This window comes from Apodemus sylvaticus, chromosome X, assembly GCF_947179515.1.
Source record: "Apodemus sylvaticus chromosome X, mApoSyl1.1, whole genome shotgun sequence".
NCBI classification, from domain to species: domain Eukaryota; kingdom Metazoa; phylum Chordata; class Mammalia; order Rodentia; family Muridae; genus Apodemus; species Apodemus sylvaticus.
In genome coordinates, this window is record NC_067495.1 from 59,821,668 (window position 1) to 59,839,761 (window position 18,094).

The 18,094-nt window shown below is 45.1% G+C and overlaps 1 protein-coding gene across 1 annotated transcript in view; it reads left to right on the top strand.

Annotated features, from left to right (window-relative positions):
* Stard8 (StAR related lipid transfer domain containing 8) overlaps window positions 1-18,094 on the top strand; it is a 69,948-nt gene that overhangs the window by 12,488 nt on the left and 39,366 nt on the right. Inside the window, exon 2 of the mRNA XM_052171172.1 lies at window positions 942-975. Within this exon, the coding sequence (XP_052027132.1) occupies window positions 942-975 (34 nt within the window). The remainder of the gene's footprint in view (window positions 1-941; window positions 976-18,094) is intronic.

An 18,094-nucleotide genomic window follows, 5' to 3' on the forward strand; every position in this document is an offset into this window, starting at 1 on the left:
TAACTCAAGGTTTTAAAAGTTTCTTGGGTCTTGTGATGTCTGACATGTTTTTGTTTCTTTGTTTGTTGATTGTCACTTCCCACTGAGAAGTGTCTGACATAAGGACCCTATTTGTCTAGAGGGTTGTTATACTCTTAACATCTAGCATGGGGTTCAGTAGATATTTGCTGAGTGAATTCACAAAGTATTTTTAAGATACTGAAAACCATTGTTAAATACATTTTTTTCATAAAGCCTGTGAGGTCAGGATTTTTACTTTCCTACTCCTAAGTATACAGAAACTAAGACTCAAGTGATTATGAGTGTTATTCAGTGTTACATATAATCAGAAAAGGAAAGCTGCCCTCAACTTGGGCTTTCTAGTTCTAAATACTGCTATTTCTACTAAAGAACCTTATTATACCCTGAACAGAACTAAACATCTGTGCCAGTAGATGCTTAATATTTCTCTGACAGTCTGTATTGTCAGGTATCGACACTGTATCGTGAGCTAATTGGGGGCACTCTCTTTTCTGTAAGACAAAAGTAAATCAGAAGTAGCCAGTTGAATAGGGGGAAGTAGTATGAAGTAGGTAGCTAGGAGTCTGGGACGGTAGGCTCCACTTTTCTCCTTACTTAATCCTCTTCTATGGGCCTCAATATATCCTTCCATGAAATGGGTAGATTAAACTGCTAGTTTTAAAGATTCTTTTCCGTTTTTAATATATGTTTATTTCCTGTGTGGGTTATAGTGTGTGCTTACCGTGGCACCGCTATGAAGATCAGAAGACAATTTGCAGGAATCAGCTCACTCCTCTTATTATGACGTTCTGGGAATTAAACTCAGGTTGACAGGCTTGGGAACAAGCACCTTTACCAGCTTAGCCATTTTACTGACCCCTTTTCAATTTTGATACGTTCTCTCTGCAGTGCCTTTACTTTTTTCTCTGTTTCCTTTGCAGTGCTTCCCGTTGCTGCCAGGGAGGAGGAATGTCGGTGAGTATGCAAGACGCACCTCACAAATGACTTAAAGGGAGATAAAGCCTCCTGTGGCCTGTATGGGCTAAGTGATCATCTCCAGGAATGGAAGCAGTGGCCGAGAGGCAAAGCTGAAGACAGCTTCTCTGTCTGTCTCCCAGGCACATGCTGGCTCTCGCTTATGGGCAGTGCCTCTTTATTTCTCAGATGAGGGTCTGCTTCTTGTCTGTGAGCCAGGGGAGGATTTCCCTCCAGAGCTATCAGCACGTGGCAGACACCCATGTGCTTCCCTTGTTCCAGCGGCCTTCTTCCCACTGGCGCGTGCACTACGGATAGGCAAGGCATCAGGAAGGGGGCATTGGAGGGAAGTGGAGGGAGAAAGAAGGCTTGACATTTTAGGTTCATGTCCGTGACCTGCCAATACTTGCTGTGTGTGAAAGGCTTCCAAGATGACATAGGCTCCAGGACTAGTTAGATTAAGGGGACAGGTATAGTTAAATAAGCCCCTCTTGAGCTGGGGAGCAGTGGTGCACACCTTTAGTCCCAGCACTTGGGAGGCAGAGGCAGGCGGATTTCTGAGTTTGAGGCCAGCCTGGTCTACAGAGTGAGTTCAGCCAGGGCTACACAGAGAAACCCTGTCTCAAAAAAACAAACAAACAAACAAACAAAAATAAGTCCCTCTGCTCTCTGACAAGTTTCTTTGAGTCCAACCTCCTATCTTCCTTCTGTCCCCTGGTGTTGACTTGGATATCAATCAGCCTTGGTAGTCTGCAAGCAACTTCACTGTGCTGAAGAGAATGAAGATGTCTAGAGAGGCTACTTTTGCGAGAGAGAGAGAGAGAGAGAGAGAGAGAGAGAGAGAGAGAGAGAGAGAGAGAGCTAGCTACATCTAGGAAAAGGTTTGCAGTCACTGCCAGAACTTATAGCCTAGGCCAGGCTTTGCTGGGATCATGGAGCCTAAGGCAGCCAGTATCACTCACTTATCTCTTATTGTCAGGAGGAGCCCATGACTTGAATGGGCATCATTCCTATGGTGGTTAAGGCTGGGGATGGTCCTGAAACAACAGTAAGTCAAACGAAGGTGTTAGAAGGGAACCTGCTGTCAATGGCCTTCCAAGACAGCTGCAGCTGCTTTAAGTGCAGTCTTACCAGAAGTCAGAGGGCATTTGGTGACTTCCCAAGGATGTTTCCACTTGAGGAACCCAAGTTCTTGGGTGGTGGCTTCTGAAAAGGAGAACTGCGGGGCGAGGTGTTTATTTGCATTGCTATGACAGCAGATGCGAGAGACCTATTTTGAAGAAGAAGCATTGCTTTGACAAGCACACAGCATGCATCTGCTTCTCAAGGGCTCATCATCATTCCAGGACTTCTTGCTGAGCACAGTTCCTTCTCTGTACCAGGGACCTCTGGGAGCACAAGTTCTGGGTGCTGCCCATACTAGGAGAATGACAAACTTCTCCATTCCCCAGACACCAGATGCGTGAGCTAAAAGAAACCCCTCAGGCCCTGAAATAGTGACCCCCATCCCAGACAAATGCACTTACAGCTGCCAAGTTGTCTCATTAGGAAGATCTGTGCCGGGAGCCAGAGATATAGCTCTAAGTTGGTAGACTATTTACCGAACACGTTTGAAACTCTGGGTTCAAAATGTAGGACAGCAAAACTGGAGTGTGGTAGAGGAGACCAGAAGGTAGGGGACCAGAGTTCAAGGTCATCTGTGTGTACATATTGAACCAAAAAAAAAAATCTGTACCAAATGGGCATATTTGTGCTAAACCCTGGGAGGATCCACTCTTTGTGGACTCCAGAGGAGAGAGGAATGTCTTTTAGAGGGTGGCAGGAGAGGTTGCCATTTATGAAGCAGAGACGGGACTGCTCTTCCTCCTATTGGTTTGGGTTCAAGTTTGAAAAAAAAATGTCTATTGGAGGGCACGTTCACTGGCTAAATCAAAGACAAGTGAGGAGCAATTTTGAGTTTATATGAATGTGGTAATTGCAGCAGCAAGGCACTAGCCTAGAGTTCCTTACTGATCTCATTGTGTGAGTCCCAGCCAGTTTCTTCCTTTCTGGAGTGCTATCCACATCAGTATAATGGAACTTCTTCCTCCAGACTCACATGGATCGCAAGGAATGGTGCACTGCAGATGTTAAAGTTGTTCTCACCAGCCACATAAATACTAAAAGTGAGCGTGCCAGAGAGAATGAGTGCACTCTTTGCACAAGGATTTGACACAGGAACAGTAAAATGCATGTGGCTCACACCCGCAATCCCAGCATTCAGGAAGCAGAGGCAAAGGACCAAGGATGATGGTTGCCAGGTTTCCCTAGTTACGTAGTGAGGACCTGTATAAAAAACAAGTGTCAAAGTAGTGAACGAAGCGATCATTTCTGATACTTCACTGCTGGAATGAGCAGAAAAATCTTGTTTTACTTTATTGTTTTTGTCGAATAGATAGTGTGTTTGTGTTTCAAAATTCAGGAGTTTTACACAACCAAAATGTCTTCCTGATTCTTTCTCTCCATTGCCGAATGATCCTCTCGGACGTGGCCAGTGTTACCAGCTTTTCGGTTCCTCAATGAGTTTAGATGGTCTGAAGAAAGGGAGCTGCCTGAGATAGTGGGGGCCTCCGGGAGAGGGTCATGCGGAAAGGGTGTCAGAGGAAGAACTGTGGGGGCAGGAAATGAGAGGGGGTGCTAGACTCAGCATTTGTTTGGAAGTTAGTCTGGACTCTGCCCCCCACTGCTGAAACTACCCTTAAGGAAGATTGCTTCCCTTCTAAGAATCTCAGTGCAACCATGTGCCTATGGAATGCTAGCATTGCAGAACTGAGGGGCGCAGGAGAGGACCAGAGACATTTTAGAAGCAAAAAAGTAAACAACAACAACAAAACCAGCCAAGATAGTTCCTGAAATCTGGCAGTTGCCTTTCATTAGTACATATCATCTTCTTAAGATGAGGTAACCAAAGATTTCTCTGAGACACTTCTACTTCCCTCTGTTCTATGGGCAGAGGGAACCGTGGCACGAGAGTTCATGGGGTCTCTTGCTATGATCTTACCTTACCAAAGAGTGAGAGGAACGTCAAGCTCCCTTCAACTCAGGTGGACCTTCCAGGACCCCTGCTATCAGAGTCCTTCTGCTTCCTTCAGGTCCTCCCTTCACGTTTTTGAAGCATGGATTGTTTCTATGATGGATATATTTCTGGAACCCAACAGAAACCCACTTCCTCTAAATAAAACCATAATTCAAACCAATCTCTAATACTCAATTGTAGCTGGGTGGGGGTGGGGTTGGCTAGCAGAAGATCTTTATTTTGGTTTTGGCTTTGTCCTTTGGCAGCTGTGCGGCTTTAGGCTTCTGCCTTCTCCTCTCTGGCTCTAAGTGTTCCTAGCTATGCAATGTATTACTGGTGCTTCACTTAAGCACCAGTAAGTTATATATTGCTATGAATCCCAGTCACTCCACTGCAGACTCCACATCTCTATGGAAGTCATTAGCTCCCCTGTCCAGCAGCCTGCAGAGATGAGGGGGGCCCGGGCCTTTCTTCCTACCACTCTGTGCCAAGTCCTCTCTGAGGCCCCTTGCTCCCACTGCACAAAGCTCCTTTGTTGCCCAAAGCCATTCAGAGCCACTCTCCAGGCTGCTGCCGAAATGGTTGCAGCAACCTGGGGGGTAATACTTTGCCTGTAACCAGAGCTCCCACTCCCAACCCGACTGGCTCCAGTCTGGCTGCAGGCTTGTCTTCTGTAGTGGACTCTGCCTATCAGCTGAGTCCTCCAAATCTTGGGATGGGGGCATAGGATGGCCGATGTACAAAGTAGAAAATAGAAACAGATTTCTTCATTTAAATACATGAATCCAAGATACTATTGGGTGTCACCTCCCAAACTCAGGAGGGCAGCAGACTAAAATACCAAGCATATGAAAACCATCATCACCGTCAGAACCCAGGCCACTTCCTTCATTTAAAAAGAACTAAATCATTCTTATAACTGATTCTTGATAGATTCAACCACTCCACATTTGCTGTTTTGCAAAGAACATTTGCAGACCATGACTTGCTTATCATTTGACATATTTTCTCCAGCAGCTTCAAAGATCATAAACATCTACTTAGTTGGAAGGGTATCTGGAATGGATTATCATTTGAGACAGGAAATCTTTCAGCCATAATCTAAAGTAAATACAGCTAAGGCAGAAACACTGGCTTTGAGCTGAGAAGACGGAGCATCTAGTTCCATCCCTGCCGTCAATGCCTTCTCTGTCAGTTGCTTTTACTGAACCTCAGTTTCATCATCTATCCAATGAGAAGTTTGAACCAAAAGGTCATCATGGTCTTCTGAACTTCAGGTCTGCATTCCCTCTGTCTCACCCCCATACCATCCTGCATTATACCAGGAGTCAAATGGAAATAGACGTGGGATTGGTGGAAAGGGAAATTTCAAGATCTTGGGTGAAGGAGGATGTGGCAAGGATTTCCAAAACTGTGTAGACACCTAAGCACTTCCCTTGACGTCAAAGGTGCTGTGAAGCTAAACCTAGCCTCCCAGTTCTTGTTTTCAACAGGGCATATAAGAGTTCATCGAGGGCTTATAGATGTAAGTCAGATGACTGCATGGAGGCATAGTGTATACTTGACCATTTTCATAGCTCAAGCCAATCCAGAAGATTAGTTAGAGAGGAATACAGAGTGCAGGTAAAGTATCAGAGAAGGATCTGAAAGGTGCTGTCGGACACTGTCACAAAAAGGCATGCAGTCCCTTCAAACTTAACCACCAGAGATCACAGTTTTTACCATGCCTCAGGAAACCTCCTCATCCCAGAGTCCCTTTCTTGGTTAATGCACCAGTAACCACTCAGCCACTCAAGCAAGAATTATGGGTGTCCCCTGGACTCTGTCATCCTTCTTACTTGCTAACATTCAGCTATTAAGTCATGTCCAAGAGATTTCTTTGTAATGTTTCCTAATTTTGCCCCTTCTTTGCCACCCACACTACCACAGAACCTATAGGAGTACAGGCATGGATAGATTCTACTGTTTGATAACTTCTGTCTACCACCAAGCTTTTTGTACACTTTTCTTCTTCTTCTTCTTCTTCTTCTTCTTCTTCTTCTTCTTCTTCTTCTTCTTCTTCTTCTTCTTCTTCTTCTTCTTCTTCTTCTTCTTCTTCTTCTTCTTCTTCCTGGTCTTATATTCTTTTATACTCTCATCTAACTAAGTAGGCCATGAGTTCTTGTATATTGTCCACATACCCCATATCCCCAAATCTAAGCTGAGGACTTCACATAAACCATGAATCTGCCATGGACTGTCTTTAATTTTCTGATGGTATAGCCAAAGAATTTCTGGCAATAGGATTGATGAATTATTATACTTCCTTCCCTGTCATTTCAACTCTTAATCCATTTATTACAAATAAACAGAAAGGCCTACTGTTTTCAGATGGCAAAATGGCTCAAGGCTTTGGGGGTGCAGATCCATATGACATTAGAACTGGAGCTTGCCATACATCTCAAGATAGGAAAAGTCATTAAGGACCATGTTAACTGCTACTTCTCATGACAAGTACTAAGGAACCCTAGAACCCCCAGAGAGTCCTTGGGAGCCATAAGAGGACAGAACTGAGAGATATTCCATACCTGCGTCATTCAAGTAGTTCTAGCTTTACAAATTGGAGGTCTCCTGAAGATATCATTTGAAGTCTTGAGTTTTCCATATAAAAGCAAATGTCAGAGATTATAGTTAAACCTAGTGCTCAGATGCTAGCTGGCTCCCTTTTTTATTCCATTGCTGCTATCTGACTAGTTGGCTCTGTCCAAACTCTCTAGGAATTGTGAAACCTTTGATATTTTATACTAGCTTCAAAGTCTCTGTCCTCCCCTTCCTCCTCCTGTGCTGTTTTGAGATAGTCTCACTATGTAGTCCGGGAGGGCTTCATGCTTGCAGCTCTCTGCAAAATTCCCACATCTCACCCTTCTGAGTGTTAAGATTTCAAGTACCCACCTCTATGCCTAATGAACATTATTAATATTGAGTTCGAATTGGGTGTAAACCAGGTTCTACTTATTGGTCCTGTTTCTATCCCTTGGAGATTCATGAGAGTGAATTCATGAAAGAAGGAAGAAGATTCCTTCTTCTCTGTGACTATTGGTATTTACACTTTCCTGGTGTTTGAGGTAGAAGGGATCTTATTGCTTGTATAGACCAAAGTGCTCTTTAAAGTTGGGAACTTAAAACTCAGTGCAAAGAAGTGACTACAGAAGAATATATAGATAGCTAGGTGAGTGACAAACTGGGGACAAGTTCCTACTCTTCTACAATATTATCCTCAGACTGTTCTTTCCCAGAGTGAATAGCCTTGGCTCAAAGATCTTCTCTCCAGCCCCAGATAGCCTCCTGATGGCCAGGGAGATGAAGCCTTGTGCTGTTGATTGATCCACGACAGCTTATGTCTGCTGTGGAAAAGCAGGCTACACTGGTGTCCGAAGCAGACTTGAGTCTTGTCCTAACCTGAATGCTGCTTCTCATTCCACCCTTCTTCTCAAAGGTCTGGATCCACTCAAACAGCCCCTTCCCCCACCCCACCCCCCAGTGCAGGACAGCCCCAGGGCAAGCTTTCCCAGTCCCTTTTCTGAACTGTTTGCTGGAGGTTCCTGCTGTGTGACCTTCCACATCCCAAATCCAGAAACAGGAAGAGTTGATTTGGTTTGCATTTTTTGAGAAGAAAAATGAAAACATAGGAAGTGGGGTTCCTGGGAACACAAGCTTCCAATCCTATGTCCCATTTGTTCCTGGAACAGGATAGTTCTGGGTATACATTCCATATTAAAAACAAAACAGGGAGCCCTTCAAGGTTTGGAAAGAGAAAAAGGTCAAAGGGGGACTTTTAAGCAGGGGAAGGGCAGTAGGTTGAGACTCTCCAGCCCTTTCTCACACTCCTTCCTCACTGACAACTGCCATTCTTTGATCTCACCACTGTATCGACACATCTGACCCCTGGCGATGTCCTGGTCCATGTTGTGCTATGGCTAAAGGAAGAGTTGGACTTCTCTCTTCTCTGAGAATAACCAAAGGACACTCACTTAAAACCTTCCATTACAGCCCAGAGGGGACAGACATTAATTACACACACACACCACCACCACCACCACCACCACCACCAACAACAACAACACAGCGCTCAGGCTTTGCAAAGTCCAAGCTTCTTGTTTTTAGAAACCCCATGCAGAGAAGTGCCTTGCCTTACCCCAGCTGTTTCCTGGGATAACCACTTTGAGTTTCTGTGAGTTTGCCTGGTTTTACTGTCTCAGCTCTCTACCATTGAGAAGTGGAAACCATCATGGGCCCCTACCCATGCAAATACTAGCAGGGCCAATGCCAATGCCAAAGGGTAAGTTAGAGAAACGGGGGGGGGGGGGGGGAAGTTCCTGGATTTCTAGCTCTTTTACGGTTCTGATTTCTGGGCTGGCAAACATGAATAGTCTGTAGCTAGCTTCCAGGGTAGAAGTGTAGTTCTGCCTTTGGGCCTCAGAGAAATATAAATATAGCCCTGCAAGAAAATCAGGTCAACCCACCCCTGAAGTTTCTATAGATGGACATGTCACATGGGAAAAGCTGGATCCTCTATTTTGCAGCAGAAAGTAATTGCAGGACAAGGTAGTGCAGAGACTGAGGGGATCATCACTGTCAATGAAAATGAATGATCCTGCTTGTGTGGTTCCCAGGAAGTATCAGAGGAGTAAGCAAAGTTCCTTGCTATTTTTTTCATTTGAGGATTATATATAATTCTATATAAGAGAAATATTGTCTCTATGTGGTCAATGTTCTCAATAAATGTTAATTGTGCCGGAATTCCTTATTCTTACCTGACCAATATCAACCAGACTCCAGAGGGAGAGATTCCTTTTTCTTCCTGTGTTGTCACAGTTTTTCTCTCCTCCCTTACAATGGCCTATCTGTCCTTGACACAAATCAAGCAAAAGAAAGGAAGGAAGAGAAGGAGAGGGAGGGAGGGAAAGAGGGAGAGAGGGAGAAAGGGAGGGAGGGAAGGAGGGAGGGAAGGAGGGAGGGAAGAAGAGAAGAAAAAAGAAAAACAGAAAAGTAACTCTAGAATGGCAAGAGAATTCAGAGAGGTTTGGGTCTATTTTGTGACTGTTGTCCCTGTAATGCCTCGCTGAGGCTTGACTCTCTCTCTCTCTTTTTGTTCATGGTCCAGGCTGATCTGGAACTCATTATGTAGTTCAGGATGGTCTTGAACTAGTGATTTTTGTGTTTTAGCCTTGTGAGCACTTGGATGAAGGCATGCACCATGACCCCTGGCATTTCTCTGCATTTGCAAATGGAGATCCCAATACTCTGCTTTTAGATTGTAGGATCTAAGGGTGCCGAGGGAATAAGAGTATTCAGACAAGACATAAATGATAATTACCAAATGATGGTTCCATTACCATGGTCACTAACTCCGGCAGCAGAGTGGTTTAAAGGAAAGAGTTTTCCCTCCATCCAGAAATCTGACTTGAGATCACAAAAACATCTGCTGAGGCTGAAGGAATGAATCCCCAGGCCTCTGGGATAGAGGATGCTTATGTTGAATCAGGATTCCAGAGCCCCAACCCCCCACCTCCAGGGAGGCCAGAGCATTCAGGCCAGAGAGGAATTGTTGATAGATGGATGGCAGGATCAGAAGTGCCTGGTGACCAGGTCTCTAAAGAGCAGGTGTGCATTGGCAGGATCAGAAATGCCTGGTGATCAGGTATCTAAAGAGCAGATGTGCGTTCCGTCTCAGGTCTGCCAATAAGCATCTTTGAAAAGGCCTCGTTCCTGGGGACTAAATACAACCATGCAGGATGTGTTGGCTTCACTCCTAACAGACCCTCGGACCTTTAGCAGATCCTTGTTCTCTCTGCGTCCTCATTTCCTCATAATTCAAATGAAAGAATTGAAGTCTGTGGCTTTTTGTTTGTTGCTGTTGTTGTTATGTTTTTTTCCTGTTGGAGGTGGTGGATGTTTTTGTTTGTTGTTTGTTGTTTTTGTTTTGTTCCTGCATTGTTTCTATGATCCGTAGTTGGAAAGGGATTTGTCCTTGACTTACCAAAAATGTAATCAATTCCTGATAGTATGACACAAAATACTGGGTTCTGGTAGAAAACGGCAAAAAGCAGTTGGAAGAATGGCCATGCCTGGCCCCTTCTGGCTGTGTCTTAACTGGGCTGCCCTGGGGAACACTGAAGGGCATATGGATCAAAGCAGGTGTTTCCCAAGCCTGGGCTCTGCTACAGGTACCACAATATAACATGAAATAAGGAAGGGAAACAGGAAATCCTACACACCGCGTGCACCTAATTGTTCAGGAAGAATTCCTTTGTGGCAGACCTGCTGTCTTAGAAGTCAGCAACTGCCGAGGATGGAGAATGGCCAACTTTGTAGACTCTAGTCTGTTTAGACCTTTGTGATTCTTGGAAGCCTAGTGAAAATATTGTCTCCTTTCTCTTCCAAATCCCCAGAATACTGTGTATCTGCTATAGCACATGGCTCATGGTCTGCCTTGTGTTTGAGCTATTTCCTCTCCTATATAGAATAGGTAAAATACATGCTCCGGGTTAAAAAATAATCTTTTTAAATCATGGAGCCATCTATCCAACCCAACTCCAGGTCAAAATTTAAACTTGGGTATCTGCCTATCAAATAGAAAATTTGTGTGTGTGTGTGTGTGTGTGTGTGTGTGTGTGTGTGTGTGTGTACACGAGGCAGGAGGATTGTGAAATTTAAATTTGAGGCAATTTAATATGACCCTGACTCAAAGTGTAAAATGCTAAAAAGAGAAAAAAAGAAAGACTAAGCATATAGGTCGGCGGTACAGGGCTTGCCTACCAGGCATCAAACTCTGGGTTCTGTCTCCATTCCCTTCAAATAAATAAAAGCAGGGGCATGAGGGTTTCGAGTGAGCAACTCCAGTGTTGGCTCTGGAGTCAAAACACTGTGGGTGAAGGTCTGGCTAGCCCCTTGCTGTCAAATCGACTTGACTGAATTCTATCTCCTCTTTGATCTGTAAATGGGGTAACCTTCCTATCTCACTATCTCACAGGGTTGCTGTAAAAGCAAACCAGATGAAAGCATCTCAGGAACTGCAAGGGGCTCTCTATTAATCTCCATGTCTCTGCACCTTTGAAATAGAAACCTCAGCCCATCGGGAGCACTGTCCCCAGTGCCCCTGGCTCCCCATGTCCTGTATAGAGCAGGCGGCTGGTGGTGCCAGGGCTGGGACGGCACCTCTGGGTTGCGTGCTCCACTCCCAGAGCTGCGGATGCCTTGCTACTGCCTGTTTCCAGACTCACCGTCCCTTGACCTTTCTTTGAAGTTAAACCTAGCTGAGGGAACCAGTTTTCTAAAATTGCTTGGCTTGTAAAATATTGTTGCTTCACCAAGTGGGCACTGGCCTGGCCTTGTCCCCGAGCACTTTCAATCTCTTTGAAATTTCTGCAAGTCTTGTTTCTGCTTTCTGCCTCTCTTAGCATCCAGTTCCTCAGATTCTGTTTTCAATGGATTCTTTCAAAGTTGCCTGCCAGGAAAAAAAAAATGAAATGTGTATTCATATAAAGGAAGTAGAAAGATACGGAGAAGAATATTTAGTATCCAAATGAAACAGATATAAAAACTTTTGGCAATGAGAGGCGAAGAGAGCGGCAGAATGTCAGGCATTCCAAACTCCTATGGGTCCTTTTTCACAGTTGACAAACAGACGGGGAAACTGAGGGACCTGGAAAAGATAAGGGACTTGGCAAGACAGTGGAGCAGCCTGGAAGGCTAGGCCAAGTGGGCAAGCCTCTGCCATGTACCTGTGGGCTGCGAGGTTAAAGTTGAGGGAAGGAGCCTGGGGGAGGTGGGCAGAGCCGAACTAGAGATGCCTGTGGCCTCCAAGAAGACAGCATCAATGAGGAGAAGCAGTCGGATCAACTGCAATAGCCCCCCCCCCCCCCGAAAGTGGGAATAGTGGAGGAGCTGTGGTTTAACAAGTTAGGAATTTTGCTGAGTAAGGGGAGGGAGGAGAGAGGAAGAGAAAGGTAGAGGAGCCAGAAAGAAGAGGAGGAGGAGCTGGGAGACCTGGGGGGCGGGGCTGATCTGGAGTAACAGGGTCAGTGAAAGCTGGAAAGGGGGAAAGCTGTTGAGTCCTATTCTGTGTGGGTATCCAACCTTCTTCTACGATACAACCACAGCTGCCGTTGCTTGGTTTCTTTTAAACTCTGAAAATGTCTACTGGTCCTTGCTTTTTTTTTTCCTGTTTGTTTTGTTTGTTTTGTTTTTTTTAAACTCACAGGGCTTCTCCACTACTGGCCATTTGGAGAAATGGCCCAAGACTTAGGCTTTGTCTCAGCAAATCTGACACAGCATGGAAAGTACAACATGTAGTCTCCCTTTGCTTCCGGAAGAAGCCCAAGGTTACCCCCAATCACTTGGGTCTGAGTACCAACTGCAGCCTCTCTTCACACTGAGTGGCCTTGGACAAATCGCCAAGGTTCTCAGTGCCTCAGTGACTGAATTTACAAAAAAAAAAAAATAATAATATTAGGATGATAGCCCTTAGAGAAGGCTCTAAAGGATCAAAGAAGTGGCTCTAGGGTTAGCATGTGAAAAGTGTCTGGGACATTGTTAGTCCTCAAAAATGTTAACTGGGTCAGCAGTCCAGCTCAGTGAGTAAAAGCACTTGCTGCCTAACCTGACAAGTTCAGGCCCCAGAACTCAAAGAATAACATGGTGGAAGGGGAGACCCTATAGTGAGTTGTCCTCTGACTGCCATGCAGGTGCACCACTCCTTAAATAATAAGTAAATAAATACATAAATAGCTGTAATTTTAGAAATGGTAAGAGTTACTGTGACATGCTGGGTTCAATAAAAAGTTAGTAGACAGCTGAGTCTCAAGCACAGGAACAACACATCTAAAGCTAGGCATGGTAATGCAAGGCTATAATTCCAGCAGCCCAGAGGTTGAGTTAGGAGGATGCCAAGTCTGAGGCCACTCTGAGCTACACAGTGAGACCCTGTTTAAAAAATGGACCAATGTTCTTCTTAGTACAACGAATAATGCTAACTAAATGCCAGTGAACTACTTTCCCTCTTTTTCCATGAAATATACAGACCTCTAGGTCTGATGGGGGTAGTGGTGTCTTTTGTCACCTTCTATAAACACATGAGCACTTTCATTAATACTGCCATCATCTGTCAACGATCACACTATATTTTCTCAGTCTGCTTAGTGGTGGAATTAAAAGCATACATCACCGTGTCTATTGACTTTAAAGTTTCCTTTGATGGAGACTGTCCCTGCCCTCATCTGACTGAATATTCAATGACTCCATCTATGTGTGTTTTATGGAAGAGAGGCAGAATAGGCATGAGGTTTGGCTTTCCCTAGTTCTCCCCTCGCCCATTTCCCCCATGGCAATCCTCATGCAGAAATGAAGCTATCACAATCCAGAGAAAGCAAGTCATGGGACCAGCATCTATAGCCAGTGCTAGGCACTTGCTCTAGATCTAGGTGGCACTACTAGGTTTGGAGGACAGTAAGCTGGACGAGGAGAAGTGCTTCCTTGAGTAAGCTGAAATATAGACGAGCTACCCAAGGCACACATAGGTGGAGAAAAGGTAGGGGAAAGGGTGAGGAGGACAGGGTGGGGGTGCCTGAGTGTGATCAGCCTTACTGGATAGGTTTATTTTGCTGGGCCACCTCAAACTTGAAGACAGCAAGTCAAGGACCTCTTCTTGTTCGCATTATGTTGTGACAAGGTTTATAGTTTCCTTACACTTGGCTTTGTGGTCTGAGAGACAAAGTCACACTGAGTCTAAGTCCTATCAAGTTGACATTTTCACAAGGCTCCTCCTTCAGGTTCTAGAAGTTTGAAGGCCTGACTTCCAACCCATACTTGTAGAGGGAGTTCAGGGGTGGAGGAAAAGCTTGGCATTCCACCCTTTCCCCAGTTGGGCCTCTAGCTGGCCAGGGTGATCTACCACCCATGCTATTTATCTAAGAACCTGTGAGTTGCTGATTTTTATTTCCAGATCTTGAACATGAGGTACCTGGAGACACCACCCTGAAGATAAATTGTGGAGTAAATTTTCCCAGTAAACTTTTAGGGTTTCTGTGGAATTAGTTCTTCCTGGAAGATCTCTGAGATGTGGAGAGAAACCCGGAACACAGAATTGGGGGATGGGGATAGGGCAGGCAAGGCAAAGGCGCATACTAGGTACAAGGCAGTGAACGGCTTGTTTCTTTACGCATGGGCCTCAGAACCTCCCTGTGGACAACTTCCCTGTGGACCAGAAGACATGGATCTGCTGCTCACTAATGATGCCAGCTCCAGGCGAGCCGCTGTGCAGGCCCTGAACCCCCACTGGCCAATGACGCATTGGCTTTGAAGTCCAGAAGAGCATATGACAGGATAAGCTTCCAAGGAGGCCCTCATAGTTAAAGGGTGGAAGGTAGATTTTTGAGTCTCGGCCTGAAAAATCAAAGATTTTGTTTATGGTCAGGCTACTTGCTCAGATAGACAGGGCCTAGAAACCTGAGCCAGATTTCATGCTGTGTGCTACTTGTATATTGGTGCTACACTCTGTCAAATGACAAGCTGAAGACAAGGGGCTTCTCCAAGTTTTGACTGAGGTACTTAGTATGTGGTACTAAGTATGTGGTACTAAGGCCAGGGAGTGTAGCTAGGGATCAGAGTCACCTGTGAGTACATGCTGGCACTACGTCCTAGACAAGTGTAGAAAGAATTAGTGGGCATTGGGATTGAGCATGTTCAGTGCAGAACCAAGAAGAAAATGATGAGGTGGGGCTAGGGCTGTGCTTCCTGTTGACATACACATCTAACTGATACTCTTGGGTTTGAGCTACTTGGCAGTTCAAGAAGATAGGTATTCATTATCCCCACCTTCCCACCTGCTTCTCTTCCAGCTGGATAGCTGGACTCAGGCCTCAGAGATTGCTAGTTGAACTGTATGCTATCACTAACTACTGAGCTATAGTCCAGGTTGTATTTTCCTTATTTAACAAGGAAGGCTCCAAGGAGTGATATGACACATAATCTGTTGAAACTAGCTAGTATCTGCCTCCCAGGCTCCTCAAGAGTTGCAGTCCTTAGCACTTTCTCTAGCACTGGGGGAGTGGGGGGTGGGGGCGGGGTGGGGAAGCAGTATTCTCACATGCCTAGTGGCTGCCTAGCCAATAGCCACCTAAGATAGTAGTTCTCAACCTTCCTAAATGCCCTGACCCTTTAATATATTTTCTCATGTAGTGGTGACCCCAACCATAAAAGTATTTCATTGCTATTTCATAACTGTAATATTGTTACTGTTATGAATTGTAATGTAAATATATGACAGACACAATATCTGATATGCAACACACACACACAGAGGTTTGACTCACAGGTTGAGAAGCGCTTATCTGAGGTTTGACTGCAAAGGCTTCCATTTTACTTTAGGCCAGCCAGGTTACTGAATGTCTAGAAGTGGGTCATAGATATTCCAGGCAAGTCTGAGGAAGACCTGAGACTTTGGAAAGGTATGGCACACCATTGGAAGGGTTATCAAGCCTGCAAGTTTATCTGCGTCAGATCATTTTCCACTCAAAGTGCTCGCCTGCCCACCTGTTCTCTCAAGGCTTAAGGCCCAGAAAAAAAATACACTTTCTGGATGAAGAAACTTATGTTCAGTGACTTCCCAGAGGTTATATAACTACTGTGTGGTGTCGCCAGGACTCAAGCCCAGAGTTGTGCCCAAACTCCCATTTCCTTTTCCACAAAGTGTGTTTGGCCAGCTAGGAGAGAGCAGGGTAAGTTCACCACTGAAGCACAGTACTTCAGACCAAAAACAACAAACCCCAACTCCCTGGGGTTTCAATCTCTTCCATATGAACTGAACTGCGGAGGCCTTGAGGCCTTTGAGAGGGCAACAGAGAAGCTAACAGTTTCCAGAGCAGCCCCAGGACTGCTGACCTTTGTGACTAGCTAGATATCTCCTCAGTCAGAGTGACACTATGACTATGACCCTGGGTTTGGTGCAAGCACAGGAATGTCTTCTTTACTACCACCTGACATCGCAATCCCTGCTTGGCTACTGAGCTGTTTTTATACCTCCTTCATTACAAACATTGGGGAAGGAACATCCTGAGGCTCTCTGACGTTTGATTCTGTTAAGCAAGGCTGCTTCCAGGCTTGTTACATACCTGCCCAGTCCCTCCTCCAATCACTTTTCACTCAGGCCTTCAACAAGTGTTCTCTAAGTACTAACTCTGTGCCAAGGACCAACTTCCTGAGCAGTGGATATGCTATAAATGATAAAATGCAGTCTCTACCCTCAGAAAATTCACTCTTACTGGACAGAAAGATGTATAGATAAATCAAGTTCAATTTGGAACCACCGTCTATCTTGCTGAGCTGTAGAATCATTAAAGGGAGGGGTGCGGGGCTAGAGAGATGGCTCAGTGGTTAAGATAGCTTATCGCCTTTACAGAAGACCAGGGTTCAGTTCCTGGCACCCGACATAGCGGCTTACAACCACCTTTTACTACAATTCAGAGGATCAGACCCTCTCTTTTGGCCTCTGTAGGCTCTTCCTGCACATGTGTGGTGCATATATACTCTTGCAGGCTTACACACCTACACATAATTTTTTAAAAGGGAGGTAATAACTTACACTCTCCATATGGGAGCCTTAAAAGAGGTGTGAGACTTTTCCAGATGCAGTACACAGGGCATCATCGCTGCTCAGTTTCTTCACCTGTAAAATGGGATGACAGTAGCACTTGCAGGGGCTGGGCAATGGTGGTGCATGCCTTTAATCCCAGCACTTGGGAGGCAGAGGCAGAGGAATCTCTGAGTTCAAGGCTAGTCTGGTGAGTTCCAAGTAGGCTACAACTACACAGAAATTCTGACTCAAAACAAATCAAGGCAAAAAAAAAAAAAATAGTACCTGCAGGGTTTCAGACACCTTGGAATTTACCATGTAAATGTTTGTGGTATGAGAAGGAAATCAGATGAACATTCCTGAGAGAGATGAGCACATGGAACACCCTGGGAGAGTTAATGCAGGACAGTGTGTTCTGGGAAGGCTGTGTGAGGTTAGGCAGCACTTTGAATGCCAACCTTAGAACCATGGACTTGTTCTATAGGTGGTGGGCAGCATTTCTGAAGCCAGGGTTTTGCATGAAAACCGGCAGAGGATATGTGTGTGTGTGTGTGTGTGTGTGTGTGTGTGTGTGTGTGTGTGTGTGTGAGAGAGAGAGAGAGAGAGAGAGAGAGAGAGAGAGACCATCAGACAACAGATGAAAGGCCTGAAATAGCTGTCAAGTGTGAAGGAGCAACAGTCATGTATATACCACCTAATCCTGGGGGTAGGGAGAACAAACCACATCTCTACCCACTTGAATGGAACATGTTTAATGCTTGTCAATGATCAAATCAATTGTCCAGGGGAGGAGGGTTGGAAGGACGGGTACCCCCCTTCCACAAGAAGGCTACTATAGTAGTTACTAGCCAGAGTTGACAGTCCAAATTGTGACCTTGGGCAAATTACTACAAAATTTGCTGTGCCGCAGTTTTCTCATAAGTAGAAGCAGGTATGAAGGCTCGTCTCGGTAAACCCAGGAGATTGTAGCAGGAGGCTTGCCACGTGTTTGAAGATAAGCCTGGGTTACGTAGTGAGTTCCAGCCCAGCCCGGGCTAAAATGTGAGATCTAGTCTCAAAGACAAGCAAGCAAACAAATAAAGAAACACTATATGAATTATGAAAATTATATGAAAAAACAGTGCCCAGAATGTTGGTTCCTACCATTAGCACTCCACAAATGTTAGCTATTCTGGTTGGCCTAGGGCTTATCCTACTTCCAGTGTCTGGAATTCCTAGGATACAAAGCAGTGGTGGGAGCATGGGAATCTATGAGACCAAAAGTTTGCTATCTTCCTCTGTTGCTAAACCAATTTAAAGGTGTAAAGAAGAAAACACCAACAAGGATGTATACTGATGTCAACTGGAAAATTCAAAAGGATGTTTAAGATAAGCACAGGGACTTCAAAGGCATTCCCTGCTTCAACCAGAAGCTTCAGGTTACATCTTCAGCATTCTTCCCTTACACCCCTAGG